We start from the raw sequence: 16,977 nt of genomic DNA, 5'->3' as shown, positions 1-16,977 counted from the left end.
CATTATAATATGACATTATGATGATTTAGCAATAACCATGCATGAATGAATGTCATGTTGACTGAACTTAGGACTGGTGGTGGTTCTTAAGATATTGTAATTTAGTGTTTCTATTTTTAAAAAGGGAAAAAACTAAAAATAACGCTGATAAGATAAAACTACCACGAATTCTACTACAAATAACAATATAAAACGCACCGAGGATTAATGAGCTGCCGGGTTCATGAATATTAATCAAGTTGTCTGCGTTCGCTCGAACTGATTTGCTAAAACCAAAACAGGGACGATGATCGGTGAGTGCCAGCCAATGAGATTGTCGTTTGCGCACTGGTTCCGCCTACTAGACTACAGAAGAAAAGAGCAGTTCTTAAAAGCTGAAGAATTCCAAGGAACTCAATTATCTTGACAGGAAAATACAGCAGAGAATATCGTTTACATGTAGCGCGTCAATTCTGTATGGTATATAAGACTCTCTCGCTCTGTATCTTTCTTTGCGTGTATGTGAAACAAAGCGACGGCAAGTGCCTTCACACTAGAGTTTCGTCAAATACAGGTACGTTGCGCATCCATTCATATGAACTGAAAAATAAAATTATAATAATATTATAATAAATTATAGTAACGCCGCATTTTATTAACGGCGTTGTAATTCAATTTTTTTATGTTTCTGACAATAAAATTCAAATCATTTAATTATTTATAATTAATATTATAATTTAATATTATATGATCAGCTTTTACAAAAATATACTTTTTATACTTTTTATATACTACTATTTTCACGTCATTTTGACTATTGGTGTACTTCATTAAACTTTTGTGTCATGGGTGAGTGGATAGTGGGGAATGTGAAACTACAGCTATTATTATTGATTTATTTATTGATTTATTATTATTATTATTATTTATTTATTTTTTTTTTTTTTTTTGGTGCATTTCCACAGCTTTCCAAAACAGAAAAAAACACAGGGATTCATTACAGCAGTCAGTAGAAACATGTCCAAAGTAACACATAAATAGGATAAATATCTTAATACAAATTCAAATAACTTAATACTTAATACAAGGTATCTGTCCTAGTGGAGGGATTGAAAAAAGGCCACTCATGTCAGCCTGCCCGACACAAAGCTGACTGAAAACAGAAAACAAAAGAGTGGCCATGACAGGGTTTTTATTGATCTCTATGTCTTACTTCATGACCTGAAACAAAAACAAAAATCAGTGTTATTTATCTAAATACATTACATTTAGAACAAAACATTTTGGATGATTATATGAAAAAACATTTAGCATTCAATCTTAAACTCTAATCTTAGTACCATAAACCGGTCATGGAGCTGCATCTCCTCCAGAATAATTCTCCACTGTGGATCCAGCTGCAGACAGGAGCAAATTATCCAGCAGCATTCTGTTACAAAAAAATACTTATCTTATACCTCTAATCTTATACCTCTACATATACGGTATATTTAAAGCTCAAATTGTCAATCCTATTTGTCTCACCTTGTGACGGGTCAGGGTTGGACCAGTCGTTCTTACTGATCATGTGCAGGTCTTTGTCATCTGGATAAGACCCGCACACCATCACAAACAGCAGGATCCCTAATGACCAAACTGTCGCCGGCTTTGCGTGATACCTGCCATCGACATCGAACTCCGGTGGACAGAACATTTTTGTGCCTAAAAGAAGGAGATTTAGATGTTTAATGCATTTCTATCCACCCTTCCTGGGTGTATATTTTTATGTTAACAAATAAAATTATGTGTCAAAACTTAAAAGATTTATGTGCAAACATTTACATAATATTATATTAATTTATAATATAAATAATATGTTTAATTTGAAACGATTTGTTATTATTATTATTATTATTAATTAGTTTATTTTATTATAATTTTATTATTAGTTAAATCACATTATTGGTTTAATTAAATATTTTAAATTGTCATAGAAATCTCTTTTTACCTCATCAAAAATTTAGTGCAAACCAACGTGAATTTAACTGTTTATTTAAAAGAGTAAAATGCAATAAAGAACATGTTGAGTTGGCATCATATATGCATATATGCACCCTCAGATTCCAGATGTCAGATTATCTATCTAACTATCTATCTATCTATCTCGATTAGTAATATATATTACTAATTTAAGAGATCGCTTAGTGAACCGATTTAAAAGATTCGAATCGCTAAAGTGAATCAAAGGAGCTCAGAATGCAAGCGCATGCGCGGAGCTCTCCAGCCAATCAGACGCTTCCTCCAAGTTCACCAGTGTGTTGTATAAACAGTCTGGTGAGCTTAGCTACTTGTGCTAATATAGGCACATAACGTTGGTAAAATATAATAAAATAATGTAACTTGTACTTATGAGCTGATACGTCATTAATCGCCTATAGGAAGGTACGGTGCATGATTTTTAGCCCTATTTTTGATTACAAACGTGCTAAAGCAGCCTAGCGAGGAGAATTGAAAATAGCTTGATGCCGCGCAGCCTCGTCGCTTTAGCTCTAACGTTACATCTTTAATGTAATTTACAGCGTCTTTATTTAGTGATCTCACTAACGTAAAGATGACGGAGAGGGAGGAACGGCGCTTCGCCGAGGTGCCCCGGGAATCCATCAAACTAATGGCCGAGAGCACCGGAGTGGAGCTCAGCGAGGAGGTGGCAGCTCTGCTGGCGGAGGATGTGTGCTACCGCCTGAGAGAGGCAACACAGGTCATATATGACTTCATTATTTCATCTTATATAATATATTTACATGAACTGTATGCTCCTGTATATGGCTGTGTCTGAATGTTCCCTTCAAGCTGTTCTCAAGGGTTCTACTGTCTCAGCAAGGCCATTCAAGTCACTCAAACGTTCACGTCTGTCATTCAGAGGCTTTTACTGAGTTGTTGTACATGCATTGCATGCTCTCATACATGCATGCGTCTTATTTCTTTCTGTGCTGTTATTTTAGATGACTATTCTCTGACATGCATTTCATGCTCTTGTACATGTAAATGTCTTGTTCTTTTAAAGTTGTGCTGATCGATGCTCACATGCACCTGTTTATTGTTTTAAAGCCGTGCTGATTTGTGCTACTGTCTATAAACGGGTCCAGCTGAAGATTTTGTAGATGTTGTTTCTGGTGTCGTTTTTATTCCTCTAAAGCACTGTGCTAAAAACTCTGCACATTTCATCTCTTTGTCCCACTACAGAACAGTTCACAGTTCATGAGACATGCAAAGAGAAGGAAGCTGAGTGTGGAAGACTTCAATAGAGCACTACGGTGGAGCAATACTGAGGTATCTATTTTTAATGTGAATTTGCATCGTGGAGTTTGTTACATTTTAACATCTGGAGAGCAGCATTACACCCGCTGTATGTTTTCTAGACGGTTTGCGGCTATGGTGCGCAAGACGCCTTACCGTTTCGTCCGTTAAAGGAAGGAGAGCTTTTCTTTGTAGAGGATCGGGAGATAAATCTGGTGGAGTTGGCACTTGCTACTAACATTCCCAAAGGCTGTGCAGAGACGATGGTTCGAGGTACGACGGGTATTATTAGTGTCATTTATTCAAAAATACTGTCTTGCATTTAAAAACATGTTGTCTGTTTTGTTTCATTGGCAGTGCACGTGTCATATCTTGATGGAAAAGGCAATCTGGAACCTCAAGGCACAGGTGAACCCCAAGTAGCTTAATTGGTTTTTATTTTAAGTGATTTATCAGGTCAGTCGGTAACAGGGCTTGTTTGTGTTTGTTTTTATTTTTATTTTATTTTTTGTAACTCAGTACAAACATCAATCTAAGAAAGCACATTAAAAACTTTGCACTATGTTGGTTGGTTATATATTCATTTATATCACAAACAAAATAACATGCTGTAAATATTCAATATATTAATCAGCTCTATTCTGTGGTTATTTACTTGTGTTCTCTTGTTAGTGCCCACTGCCGTTCAGTCTTTATCAGAGGATCTGCTGAAGTATTACCAACAAATAACGCGAGCCATTTTAGGAGAGGACCCACATCTCATGAAGGTACTTGCATTACCTTTCAAAAGTTTGTGTTTTTTTTTTTTGTTTTTTTTTTAATAGAAATTAATTATCTTATTCAGCAAGGATGAATTAAATTGATCAACAGTGACAAAGACTTTTACATTTTTACACAAGATTTCTGTTTCAAATAAATGTTATTCTTTTGAACTTTATATTTATCAAAGAATCCTAAAAAAATGTAACATGGTTTCCAGAAAAATATTACACACCACAACAGTTTCCAATGTGATAATATATTGTCTGAGCACTAAATCAGCATAATAGAATGATTTCTGAAAGATTATGTGACTCTGAAGATTGGAGTAATGATGCTGAAAATCAGCTTTGCCATCACAGGAATAAATATATTAAAATAATTGTACATTTTAAATTGTAAGAATATTTCACAATATTACTGTTTTTACAGTATTTTTAATCAAATAAATGCAGCCCTGGTGCACATAAGAGACTTTTTTCAAAAACATTAAGAAAGGCAGCGGCTATTTACATTAAGTGCAAATAGCAATAGACTGTATTTACACTATGTTAAAATAGCAGGATTTTCTGCTATTTAAACTACTTATTGCAAATAGTGGCAATTATCTGCACCTCAGTATTGTAGTACATTATAAAACAGTATGCAATAATAACATAAGTGTAAATTATAATTTTAATTCAGATTATTAAATAGATGCCACCTTATTGGGGCAATAAAGCCCTCCCTACACCTTCCCTAACTCTACCCAATACTTTTTCAACTTTTTGATAATTTCCTTCATTTTTGTTAAAAGTAAATGCTTTTTCCGATGTGAAACGCGGATTTGAATCCGGGTCGATCGCATCAAAAAGAGTATGACGTGCTTTACCACCTATGCCACTGGAGCTGATGATTGACAAATGTCTTTTGTCATGTTGACTAGTTTAATCACATGTTGGAGGAGTTAGTGTAAATAGCCTCTGCCAACAAGGTGGGCTATTTGCAATTCTTGCACTTATGTTTGTTTTCTCTTGCTAGTATTATAATGTTGTTCTGTTTCTGTCAGGTGGCTTTGTTAGACCTCCAGTCCAATTCAAAGATTGCTGCCCTCCTGCCTTACTTTGTTTACGTCATCAGTGGGGTACGTTTGCTTTTTCAACGTAGTACAAAATTAACTAATATAATATTAGCTTTTTTAAAATGATTATAAAAGTAGTGAAACTTGTTACATGACCTTGGGCTCTTTGATCCATATTATGATCTGTGATTCTCTCTTTTTCCCGCTTTCTTAGGTGAAGTCAGTAAGTCATGATCTGGACCAGTTAAACAGGCTCCTACACATGGTGAAGAGTTTGGTGCAGAACCCGTACCTGTACCTGGGCTCATACGTGCGCAGTCTGGTGTCTAGTGTCATGTACTGCATCTTGGAGCCTCTGGCTGCTTCCATCAACCCCCTCAATGACCACTGGACCCTGAGAGACTATGCAGCTCTTTTGCTCAGCCACATCTTCTGGTATGTCTTTAGCATCCTACAGTAAAACAAAACTTTTTACACTCTTATTGCAAATGTTCTGTTAATTTCTGTAACTCTAGTCTGACTAGTTTTTCTCATGTTGACTTGTAGGACACATGGTGATCTTGTGAGTGGGCTGTACCATCAGATCCTTCTGTCTCTGCAGAAGGTTCTTTCCGATCCGGTTAGACCCCTCTGTTCCCACTATGGAGCTGTGGTGGGTCTGCATGCTCTTGGCTGGAAGGTAAACACTAGCAGCACGTCAAACACAAATACGCTTTTTACTCCTAAATGTCACACTGTTTGTGCATGTGTTTTGACACAGGCTGTTGAACGTGTGCTGTATCCGCACCTCCCTGCCTACTGGGCGAATCTGCAAGCTGTGTTAGATGATTACTCTGTGTCCAACGCTCAGGTGAAAGCAGATGGCCACAAAGTCTATGGAGCCATTCTGGTAAGACTTTGACTGGTAGTTCACAAGTTTCTTTTCAGGATGCTGAGAGATACCTCTATAATCAAGTGACCACTTTACTTTCCTCCCTGAAGGTGGCGGTAGAGCGTTTGCTCAAGATGAAGGCACTCAGTCTGACCTTGGCAGCAGAAGGAGGTGGTGCTGGTCTATCAGGCACCGCCGCAGGCACTGTTGGTTTCAGAGAAAACTCGCCTGGCCTCAGCCCGCCTCCTGAACCCCTGTCTGAACCCCCTCTTGGCATTGCAAGCCATCTCCAAGCAGGTGGAGCTGGCTGCCCATGGGAAGAGTGGACTCCTGTATCTCTTCCTGCCATGTATTGTGAACTCTACTCCTTTTTTGGAGATAGTCTAGCTGTACGCTTCAGCACTGACCCGCCACTAGGTGGCGGCCCACCTCCAGGTTCCTGCCAACCGGTAGAGAACAGAAAAGAGCCAGCGACTGGTGCCCCCAATCTTGAGAATACACGAAAAATGCCCCAGCTAACTGCCAGTATGAATATAAGCCCACGACAAGATGGAAGCCCTCGTACTGAACCACAACCACCCAGTCTGGCTGCTACCGTCCCAGGGAGGTAGGAGCCAAATGATTGAAAATTTGTAATAGAGTGGAACAGTTGGATTATTGATGTAAAATCCTATTCATTTTCTCCATAGAAAAGGGAATAGATTGTCATGGAAACCTATTTCCACCCTTCGATTTAAAAAAAAAAAAAAAAAAAAAAAAAAATGCAGAATTCCAGGACATAAACTCACAAATCTGTCTTTTTTTCTCAATTGCAAGTATATATCTCACAGTTGTGACTTTTTTTTTTCCTCAGAATTTTGAGTTCATATCTTGCAATTCTGACTTCATAACAAGCAATTGCCAGTTAAGCCAGAATTGTGAAATATAAACACTTTTTTCCCCTCAAAATTTGACACTATAACTTGCAATTGCGAGTTTATCTCAAAATTCTGAGAAATAAGTCAGAATTGTGAGATACAAACTCGCAACTATGAGAAAAAAAATTCAGACTTTATAACTTGCAATTGCAAGTTTATGTCGCACAATTTTGAGAAAAAAAGTAATTATTGCGATTTTGTATCATTCAATTCTGAGAAGAGTTTCTGAGTTTATATCTTTTTTTTGAATTTGTCTCACAGTCGTGACTTTATAACTCGCAATTGCAAGTTTATGTCATGCAATTCTGACTTAATTTCTCAGAATTGCACATTTGTATCTCACAATTGTGAGTTTATATGTCACGGTTCTGACTTTATAACTCACAATTGACTTTATAACTCGGAATTGCGAGTGTATACCTCACAGTTCTAAGAAAAGTCAGAATTGTGAGATAAAAAGTCGCAAATCTCAAAATTCTAAAAAAATAAGTCAGAATTGCGAGATACAAAAAAATTCTGACTTCATAATTCGCAATTGTGAGTTTATATTGCTCAATTTTGAGGAAAAAAATTCAGTATTGCGAGTTTGTGTCATGCAATTCTGAGAAGAAAAGTCAAAATAGTGAGAGAAATTGCAATAACATTTTTTTTATTCAGTGGTGGAAACGGCTTCCATAGGTTACTGACTTCAACGACTTTTTACAAATCCAATCCCTATGTGGAAAATGAATGGGAAAAATACTTCCAGTACCAAGGCTGCTGAAAAACTGGATGGGCAATAATGCACTATACTGACCTTTTTTACCTAAGCATTGTCAGTAATACTGACCCAATCCTACATTAGCAAGTCTTGTCATTTAAAACTAGCGAATAAGCAAAAGGTCTTTATATGTTGATTAAACATTTTGTTGTGTTGTGTTGAGTGCATTTCTCACTGGTGGTCTCTTTTTGTGTTGTGTCTGCAGATCTCTTGCCCGCTCTTCCTCCTCCTCATCTTCCGTCTCACGTTCCAGATCATCTTCGTCACGTCCTGGACGTTCCACCAGCCAGTCCCGAGACATTTTTCCTAAAGCCCGTTTCCCGCTGCCTCAGGCTGGACCTCCTGCTTTCTCTTTCATCATTGGCGGGCGGCAGATGGGGCGACGCTGTCAGGGACGGCGCTTCCAGACGAGCTTTACTCCAACTCCACCGCTTACTACCCTCCCGCCTCGTGCTTACGCCCACAAGCTGCCGGTCATCGGGAGAATCAGCAAACCTGTGCGCCGCTGGACGTGTTCCCATTACTCGCTTCACCTGCCGCTTTAAAATCCATGCACTATGTATGTGACATTTAGAAACACCTGACAGTGACATCTCATCGAATGGCTGCATTTTAGTAATTCCAGATGAACAATTCTATATGCTCTATGCAAACAAGGCAAGTATTATTGTGAGGAAGTTATTTTGAGCAACCAGGATTTTTGTTATAGTTATTTCTGTATGTACTGCAAAAAGTATAATAGAACCTGACACCAAATAGAGTTTATATTTACAGTACTTACAGCAGGATAAAGCTGAACAGATACTGCTGTACAGTTGCCTTGTTTATTAGAGTATTTATGTTTAAGTGACTGTTCTTTTTTTTTACGTTTAACTTTGTTTGTAATGATGTAGTCCTGTAACAATAAATACATCATGTAATGTACTCACAAGATAATTTATTATTTTCAGTTGAAATGGTCCAGTCTGTTTATAATGCCAGTGAGTTTCTTTTTTAGGCCTGGTAATAAGCTGTATGTCAAATCTAAATAGCCCTTCCCGTGATCCCTTTTAATTAATTTAGCAAAAACAGTGCAAGTACTCCTAAAGAGCTGTTAAAATTATTTTAAAAAGAGATATTAGCATTGTTCCAGAGAGTAGTTCTTAAATCATTTTAATTAATCTAAAACATTCTTTTTAAAGGGACAATTCATCTTTTGAGACATGGTGATAAAAGAAAAAAAGATTTGTGATGGAAATAATGAGTAATGAAAATATTTTTTTTTCTCCCATCTCATATTTTTCCATTACCACGTCCCCTCAGAGGCTCTGTATTCTTTGATTGTGCACAAAAGAAGTTAACCAGGATGATTTTCTTTTTTCTGTACAGTTACACAAATTTCTGTCTGTTCACCACAAAGCTATCATATAGCTCCAGAAGACTTGCAATTGCAAGTTTATATCATGCAATTCTGACTTTATAACTCACAATTGTGAGTTTATATGTCACAATTTTTACTTTATAACTCACAATTGCAAGTGTATACCTCACAATTCTAAGAAAAGTCAGAACTGTGAGATAAAAAGTTGCAAATACCTTCTTTAAATGTTTTATTCAGTGGCGGAAATGGGCTTCCACAGGAACCAAACCAGCCAGCTACAAGGTGAATTACAATATTACAAACTTTGATTTGAAACAAAACTATTTGAAAATGGACAAAAAGACTAAGGTTCAAGACTAAATGGCTTGATTTTGCAATTGTGACTTTTTTTCCACAGAATTTTAAGTTTATATCTTGTAATTCTGACTTCATAAGCAATTGCCAGTTAAGTCAGAATTGTGAAATATAAACATATCAGTCTTTTTCCCCCTCAAAACTGGACTTTATAACTGGAACATAAAGCATGACTACTTTTATGGTAATTTTATAATGCTTATTGTTCTTTGGAGCTGGATGATTCTTAGTTACTGATTGTATCTTTCCATACATTTTTCGAGAAATGCATTATTTTTGTTACCTAGAATATCTCATTGTTTTGGAGCAACATGCCTGGGTGAGTAGATGTTCAGTATTTTAAACTATTCCTTCAAGATATAAAGTTTTCATCTAATGACAACTGGAACAAAGTGCAATCTCTAGTGAATTTGTTGGAAGCTTCATAATTTGTAAAGTTAGGTTTAGGTTCTGCTTTACCAAACAGGTGAAGGCAGATGGTGTCGAAGATGTCTGCTGACCTGTTGCATTAAACTTTCAGCACGGTGTTGAACTCTCCATGTCAGAGCCCAGGTTTGGTTACACTTGCAGCTCTCAACGTTCTGCCATACTAAGGCAATACACAAACAAAACTAGTTTTAAAATGGCTATTTTTGCTGATAAATCCCTGACTTTTCTACGTGTTTACGCGTTTACGTTCATGATGATAGCGTATGGCCTCTTCATAGTCGTCGGTGCTGTTGTTTTGATGATATTGGAGCAACCTGAGGAGAATTTGCTGGTTAAAGAGGTCCGTGAACTAAAAGCTCGTTTTTTGGCAGATAACCAATGTGTTGAGGAGAGCAGTTTGGATCAACTGTTGATGAACGTGCTTTCTGCGAGTAAACGCGGCGTGGCCACACTGGACGGTGATGAATGCAACTTCGACTTCACGTCTTCGCTGTTTTTCGTCATTACCTTCCTCACGACCACAGGTGAGCAGCAGTCAGGTAGGAATTAAGATGTTGGCTGGACGTTTAAGCTCGAAAACTACCGCTATGAATTTACTGAATAAAACATGCCTTCAATAATCGCTCTAGTTCCTTATCTAATATTCTAATTGCTTAACTTGTGAATTTATTACTACAGTCTAAGTGTCAGAGACTGTCTGTATAATGTCATATTTTGATAAACAGCTCAGACTGTAGAAGCAACTGACAATGTTTTTTTTTTACAGCCAGGAATCAAAAGTGGGGTTAGTTTATTTATTACTGTCTTTGAGCTCTCTTTTTAGATTAAAATAAATGATACATTTTAAATATTTGGGGTTTTCTTATATTTATTATGTTATTAAAAATATATATTTTGTTATATATTATTATACATTTTAATTTTTGTATACTAGTCAGTATCATGCAGTGTAATGTGGCTATCCCATTTATTAATACTTGTCATACTTTATATTGTTATAATTTTTGTTAATATTTTACATTAGATTTTAAATTTGTTTTTCACTTTAATTTTAGTTAAAAGGTTAAGTATTTTTATGTTGTCATTTTTATTATTTTTAATACATCTGTAAGGTTATGTATTTTTATTTATTACTTTTAGTTTAATTAATGAGTTATTTAGTACTTAAAGTAAAAGTACATCAAAATATATATTGCTTTGCCAATTCTTCTGAAATAGAATACAATTTTTTTCTAGTTAATGTCCCCAAAAAGAATACAATGTATACAATTATAGCGATGAATGCCAAAATATTAAATGTCATGGATAAATATTTACTGAGTAATTCACTATTTTGTAGAGGAGGTCAAAATAGCAATTTTCACCTGAGATTTAGTGACAAATTACAAGAGGTAAAAATGACTTTGGAAAGATGGCAGCATCGTAATGTCATTTTTACAAAGAGACTGGTAGGTCTGTTAGTGAAATCTGTTGACTTTAGTAATCTTTGTTGCATTATGTGCCAATGGTGACCATTCAAAAATGGGGAAACAGCACTTTTCAAATTTTCACTCCAAAGTTTGCATGTCTGTAAGTCAAGAAGTACTTAAAGATATCTTAATGCCCTTTTGGATATTGGGTCTTAACAAACTTTCCTTTTAGTATTATCATTTTAAAGGCCCTGTATGGTTCAGTTCCAGAGATATTGAAATTTCAATATGGCTCCAGCAGCAAATTTGTAAATTGTACTGGATAAACGCACAACCACATTTGTTTTTTGACCATTGGAAATGGGAAGGATAATGCATTTGGACATGGAGCTTAATATCTCTGGGATTAAACCATGCAGGGCCTTAAAAATGAAGATTTCAAAAGAAAAGTTTTTTTTCAGAACCAGAATCTAAAATCATAATTAGATAACTTTTATACTTCTTGAGATACAAGTATGCTAATGTTGGAAAAAAAGAATATTTATGACACTCAAACAGGCATATATACAATTGTTTTGATAGAGGGAAATAAGATACAGTTCTAGTTTCAGCATTACTTTGGAGTAAAAACTTGAGAAGTGCCATTTCCCCATTTCTGAATGGTCACCACTGGCACATAATGCAACAAAGATAGCTAAAGTCAACAGATTTTATTAATAGAGCTCCCAGTCTATATGTAAAAATAACATTATGATACTGCCATCTTTCTGAAAGTCAAAGTCATTTTTACCCCCCTGTGATTTGACACTGACTCTCAGGTGAAAATTGCCATTTTGACCCCCTTTACAAAATAGATATTCATCCACAACATTTAATATTTTGGCATTCATATACTTGTATACTTTGTATTCTTTTTATTTTATACTTTTTTATAGAGAAAATATTAGCAGGAAAGTTTCTGAAATTTGGTTAATTTGACACGGAATGTCCCAAAAACTCTTCCTTCCTCTTCCTCCAAAGTGTGTGATGTCTTCACACAGTTCTTTATTTGCAGGTTACGGCACCACTGTTCCTCTTTCGGATGAGGGCCGTGTGTTCTGTGTTGTTTACTGTCTTGTGGGCATCCCGTTTACCCTGCTGCTGCTGTCCAGCCTCACTCATGCCCTCCTGCCCTGGGTAACACACACCCCTATTCACAACCTTCAAGTCTTCTGGGGACTGTCTCGTAACCATGCAGCGCTGCTGCACTGCAGCGTTCTGGCCTTTTGCACAGCGACATTGTTCTTTCTTCTGCCTGCTGGTGCCCTCTGCCTGCTGGAGAACGACTGGAATTACCTCGAGTCGCTGTATTTTTGTTTTATCTCACTTAGCACGACAGGACTTGTTGACTACCTCCCTGGGAGGACGCAAAGCCGAGCAGCACGTCAGGGGCTGGAGTTTGCAACCTCCTGTAAGTTGCAGCACTTCTTTTTAGTGTTTTCAATGTTGTTGTTTTTTATTTATGGTTTGTTTTGATTCACCGTTTTCTTGGGGTCTTAAAATGGTCATGAAATTTTCGATTTGTGCCCCCACAAATAAAGCCTTAAAAAGATCATGAATATCTTCCTCAGTATTTTTGGCATGTTTCCAATACAAATACCGTTAAATTAAGATACATTAAGATCACATTAAGTCAGTTTATGTTTAAAAAAAAAAAAAAAAATCAATCATGACTTCTTATCTTATGTAATTTTCCTTCTCAAATAAATATACTTGGTTTAAACATTCTTAAATGTTTGCAGTGGAAACCAAAACAAAAAACTGCTGAAAACTTTTATTTAGGCTCCTCTTTTTTCAGGTTACTTGATGCTTGGACTGACTGTCTTGCTTGTCGTTATGGAAAGCTTCTGGGAACTGCAGCAGGTTCAAGGCATTCTGCGTTTTTTCGCTGGACCGCGGCAGGGTGAGCTGAAGGGGGTGGGTTTGGATGAGCTTGTGCTCAGTGGAGACATGGCAGGTGCAGAGGAGGAACCTCATTACTCTCTTCCTATATCCACCATCTCCCCTGCTTTCTCAGACTCACCTGCCACTCCAACAATAGAGCTGCCACCGATCTTTGGCCTGACACCCATAGCGTCTAGCAAAGAAAATGTTCCCTCTTCACTAAGACCATCCCCCACTCCAGATATGTGTCAGTCTACTTCCACTAGATAACTGATACAATGGAACTGGACATTGAAAGAAGAATAAATAATATCCAAGAATGAAGCTGACGACCACTGGGTGGCGATATTGGTTCATTTCATTTCATTGTTGTTCGTTTTCTTCAATACTTTTTGGCTTGAGTCAATACAAATCTTTATTTATTTATCATTTAGAACTTGGTTTAAGCATATCTTTTTTTCTTTTAAGTATATAGTCAACTTACTAAATGCATGATATATTTCTAGTTTTTTTTTTCTGGATTTATTTATCTTGAAATTTAAGTCCACACATTCGATACAAAGCTTTTCTAATTTATTTATTTAATCAACTTCATTTATTTATCATATTAAATTAGGATTTTTTAAATTTTAATTTGCCCACATACATTTGTAATCTGTAAGTATTTTAACATCATATATGTGTTATTTATTCTAAAAATTTGAAAAACAATATCCAATACATAAGTAGTCAAGGTTTAAAATCACACTTATTCCTTGTATATTAAGGCAAGACACTGCAGGTAAATAGGGTAAAAAAAAAACAAAAAAAACTAATGGTTATCGCCTTACTTACCCAGTTGATTGATTACATTGATTTTCAAATTTTCTAAAATGTTAAGTTTAAATATGCAAATGAGGCACTATTTAATGAAATATGCACTCATTTGTATAAATTTCTAGTACACTGGATAAAGTCACTTTTAAAATACTTGTTTAATTTTTTGACATATTAGAGTCATGTTTTTACAGAGTAAATCTTATTTTTGTCACTCCATAATTCAGAAAACACTTAGAACAGATAGAAAACAATATATTTTCACAGTTTTGGGGGGAATAAAATGTTGTCTATAATCAAGCAAAAATATATATATGAACAAGTCCCTCTGTAAAAACCTTCAGGATATAGACAGAAATAAAAATGTAAAGTTTGGTGTGTGTAAGTGCTATTGAAGTGGAGATTTATGGCTCAGTGTAGGAGTCAATTTGTCATTTTGAGAAAACGGCCTTTAACAATATGTAATGTAATTGAAATCTATTAGATAAAGTGCTATAATAGATAAAGTGCTATGAAAGAAACACTTAACAATGTTTTCATATTATAATATATTATATTATAATGTGAAATATTACAATCTAAAATAAATGTAAAATATATTTAGGAATGTAATTTATTCCTGTGATGGTTAAGCTGAATTTTCAGCAGCTATTACTCATATTTTGTAATAATGTAAAAGTCTTTGTCACTTTTGGTAAATTTAATGCATAAATAAAATATTTGAATATATTTTGAATAGTAGTGTATATAATAATGTAAATAGTGGTGTAAGAAATTGTGTATAATACCCAAAAATGTCCAAAACTGTCTTATGTTTTGCCTTTTTCAAAGTAGCCACCTTAGATTACAGCTCAGCCACATTTTTTCTTTTTTTCTTTTTTTAAGGAAAAGATTTTTCTATTTCTTCTATATGCTCAAATTTGTCAATTTAAAAAATAAATACACTACAAATTTTAGTTCCGTAAAAATATTCAATGAACACACAATTTATACTTGCCTTCAAAATCATTTTAATAATTTGAAATTAATTTAACAATCAGGATTTTCAATTTCAGTCAACTATGTCTGAACCTTTGGAATGGTAGTGTAGGAAAAGCAACAATTATTTATCATGTTTTTTTTCCATATGCAGCCTTTTACAATTAAATTATTCAAACTGAGATGCTCATGTTTGACATGTTGTTCTTCATAGATGCAGCAGTGAGGAAGCAGGTGTGTGTGTGTGTGTGTCTGTGTGTGTGTGTAGGACGGTGACTCAGAATCTGTGCCCAGCGCTGACGGCTCTGCCAGTCTGACATAAACACACTTCACAAACTCCGCCTCTTACTTTGCAATGAGGTCATATCTATTATGGTCTTCGGTCATGTACTGTTCAATTCTGCAGTAGCCTAGAGAGTTGGGCTAGAGGGTGCATTTAAGTTCAGATAAACGCTTCTTTTGCAAAGGTTTCTGTGTGATAAAATGTTGCTCTTAAGTTAAAACAGCATCGTAGGAAAATCAGCATGATTATTGTGTACATGTGTACTGTTAGGCATAAACTTAATATAATATAAATATAAATTTCCACTAAGGAAATTGTTCATCAAATCACTTCAAAAGCTATTTATGTGTGTGCATTGAAACGGTTGCTTCTGAGCTCTGTTGATGTGGTTACAGGAGCTGTATGTAGGTCAGGACTGAAGTAAACTTAGACCCCAAAAGCTGGTGCAGTGCTGGGTAATGAAACCTCAACCCATTTTTAGTCACTTAAACAGTAGTTTAATATACTGTCAACAAAACCCCCCCCCAAGATTAAAAATAGCAAACACATAGGATAAAAATAGGAAATAAGTAAGACTGTTTACCCTCAAATTATCCTAATGGCAGAACTGCTGACATCTGTTAACAAACGCAGGACATGAGTCCTTGACCGAAAGAGGCGTGACATGAACTTCCCAGACAAGTTAAGGAAATTATAGGGGGTTCCCCGCTTGTTTACTGTGAGGACCTTAAAGCATAAACAACATTTTTCCAAAACCTGCCAGCATCAAACTTTTTACATCTTCAGCTGGACTTTTAACATTTCATTGGCTTTAACATATTAAATCCATATTTGACACAGGTGCATGTGGTATATTCATATGACCTTGTTACCATAGTGCCTAATGCTTTCACACTGTCAACTGCTCTTTCATTCAGATTGACAGTTAGCAGGTGTTACATGCATGTCTATATTTGTCACGATGGTTTAAATGCTATCTCCGATCATGAACAGATGGGGTAACATTAACACAATGTAGTTTTCCACGCTAGAAAGAGATGAGTTGAAAGGTTGTGAAATGTTCTCTTCCTGTGAAATTAAGTTTTTGGTAACACTTTACTTTAAGATTCATTAGTTAACATTATTTAACATGAACTAAGAATGAACAATAGTTCTACAGCATTTATTAATCTTAGTTAATGCTAATTCTTTAACATTTACTAATGCATTATTAAAATCAAAAGTTTTGCTTGTTAATGCACTGTGAGTTAACTAGTGCTGTCAAATGATTGCTAGTGATTATTAACCAAAATAAAAGTTTTAGTTTGCATGATATATGTGTGTGTAATGTGTATATTTATTATGTATATATAAATTCACACACATGCATGGATATATTTAAGTATATATTTATATACACCTTTTTCCTGAGTAACCGATGAGCGGCGCCATGACGGGTTCTAACTTCCATTTGGGTGCTTTCGTGTTCCGGTCTCCATAGAAATCCATGTTAAAACGGGGTCAAAAGATCGTAATTGATACTTTTTCAATATATTTAAATATAAAAATATGCGTAGGTTTAACCTTATTATCAGCTCAGAAAATGTTCATTTGACTAGAAACATCAGAGACCAGAAATGCAAAACAAGGCTCCAGTTCCAGACTTCCACGTTCAGAAAAAGGTAGTGTTTCTTATTGGTCATAACTACTTTATTACATACTTTTCAGTTGATCTGTCCACTTTTACCTTTACATTTGTAAGAACTGCTAAAACATTTTTTAAAAATAAATTACACTTTCCCCACATATGTGACCCTGGACCAC

General features: G+C 35.5%; 2 protein-coding genes and 1 long non-coding RNA gene across 4 annotated transcripts; 2 read left to right on the top strand and 1 right to left on the bottom strand.

The window, feature by feature from the left end:
• Positions 1 to 964: 964 nt before the first annotated feature.
• Positions 965 to 1,671, bottom strand: LOC127167549 (uncharacterized). The gene is made up of 3 exons (XR_007827998.1): positions 1,504 to 1,671; positions 1,320 to 1,408; positions 965 to 1,200 (listed from the first exon to the last, which is right to left on the bottom strand). It is a non-coding gene; the product is annotated as an uncharacterized LOC127167549 (long non-coding RNA).
• Positions 1,672 to 2,245: 574 nt separating this feature from the next.
• taf6l (TAF6-like RNA polymerase II, p300/CBP-associated factor (PCAF)-associated factor) lies at positions 2,246 to 8,546 on the top strand. Its single transcript, XM_051116188.1, has 12 exons — positions 2,246 to 2,400; positions 2,538 to 2,716; positions 3,202 to 3,288; positions 3,378 to 3,528; positions 3,613 to 3,663; positions 3,928 to 4,022; positions 5,063 to 5,137; positions 5,289 to 5,509; positions 5,621 to 5,753; positions 5,835 to 5,963; positions 6,056 to 6,552; positions 7,828 to 8,546. The coding sequence occupies exons 2-12, from the start codon at positions 2,570 to 2,572 to the stop codon at positions 8,165 to 8,167; spliced, it is 1,926 nt and encodes a 641-aa protein (XP_050972145.1). The 5' UTR covers positions 2,246 to 2,400; positions 2,538 to 2,569; the 3' UTR covers positions 8,168 to 8,546.
• A 1,279-nt stretch (positions 8,547 to 9,825) lies between these two features.
• On the top strand, positions 9,826 to 14,430 carry kcnk7 (potassium channel, subfamily K, member 7). 2 transcript variants are annotated; one of them, XM_051115584.1, is made up of 3 exons: positions 9,826 to 10,289; positions 12,229 to 12,624; positions 13,012 to 14,430. In XM_051115584.1, the coding sequence occupies exons 1-3, from the start codon at positions 9,875 to 9,877 to the stop codon at positions 13,365 to 13,367; spliced, it is 1,167 nt and encodes a 388-aa protein (XP_050971541.1). In that variant the 5' UTR covers positions 9,826 to 9,874; the 3' UTR covers positions 13,368 to 14,430. The 2 variants fall into 2 exon arrangements, with proteins under 2 accessions (XP_050971541.1, XP_050971540.1); XM_051115583.1 differs by having other exon boundaries at positions 9,826 to 10,304.
• Positions 14,431 to 16,977: the final 2,547 nt, after the last annotated feature.

This window comes from Labeo rohita, chromosome 7, assembly GCF_022985175.1.
Source record: "Labeo rohita strain BAU-BD-2019 chromosome 7, IGBB_LRoh.1.0, whole genome shotgun sequence".
NCBI lineage: Eukaryota > Metazoa > Chordata > Actinopteri > Cypriniformes > Cyprinidae > Labeo > Labeo rohita.
The sequence above is the reverse complement of the archived record's forward strand: the minus strand, read 5'-3'. Positions and strand labels throughout refer to the sequence as shown.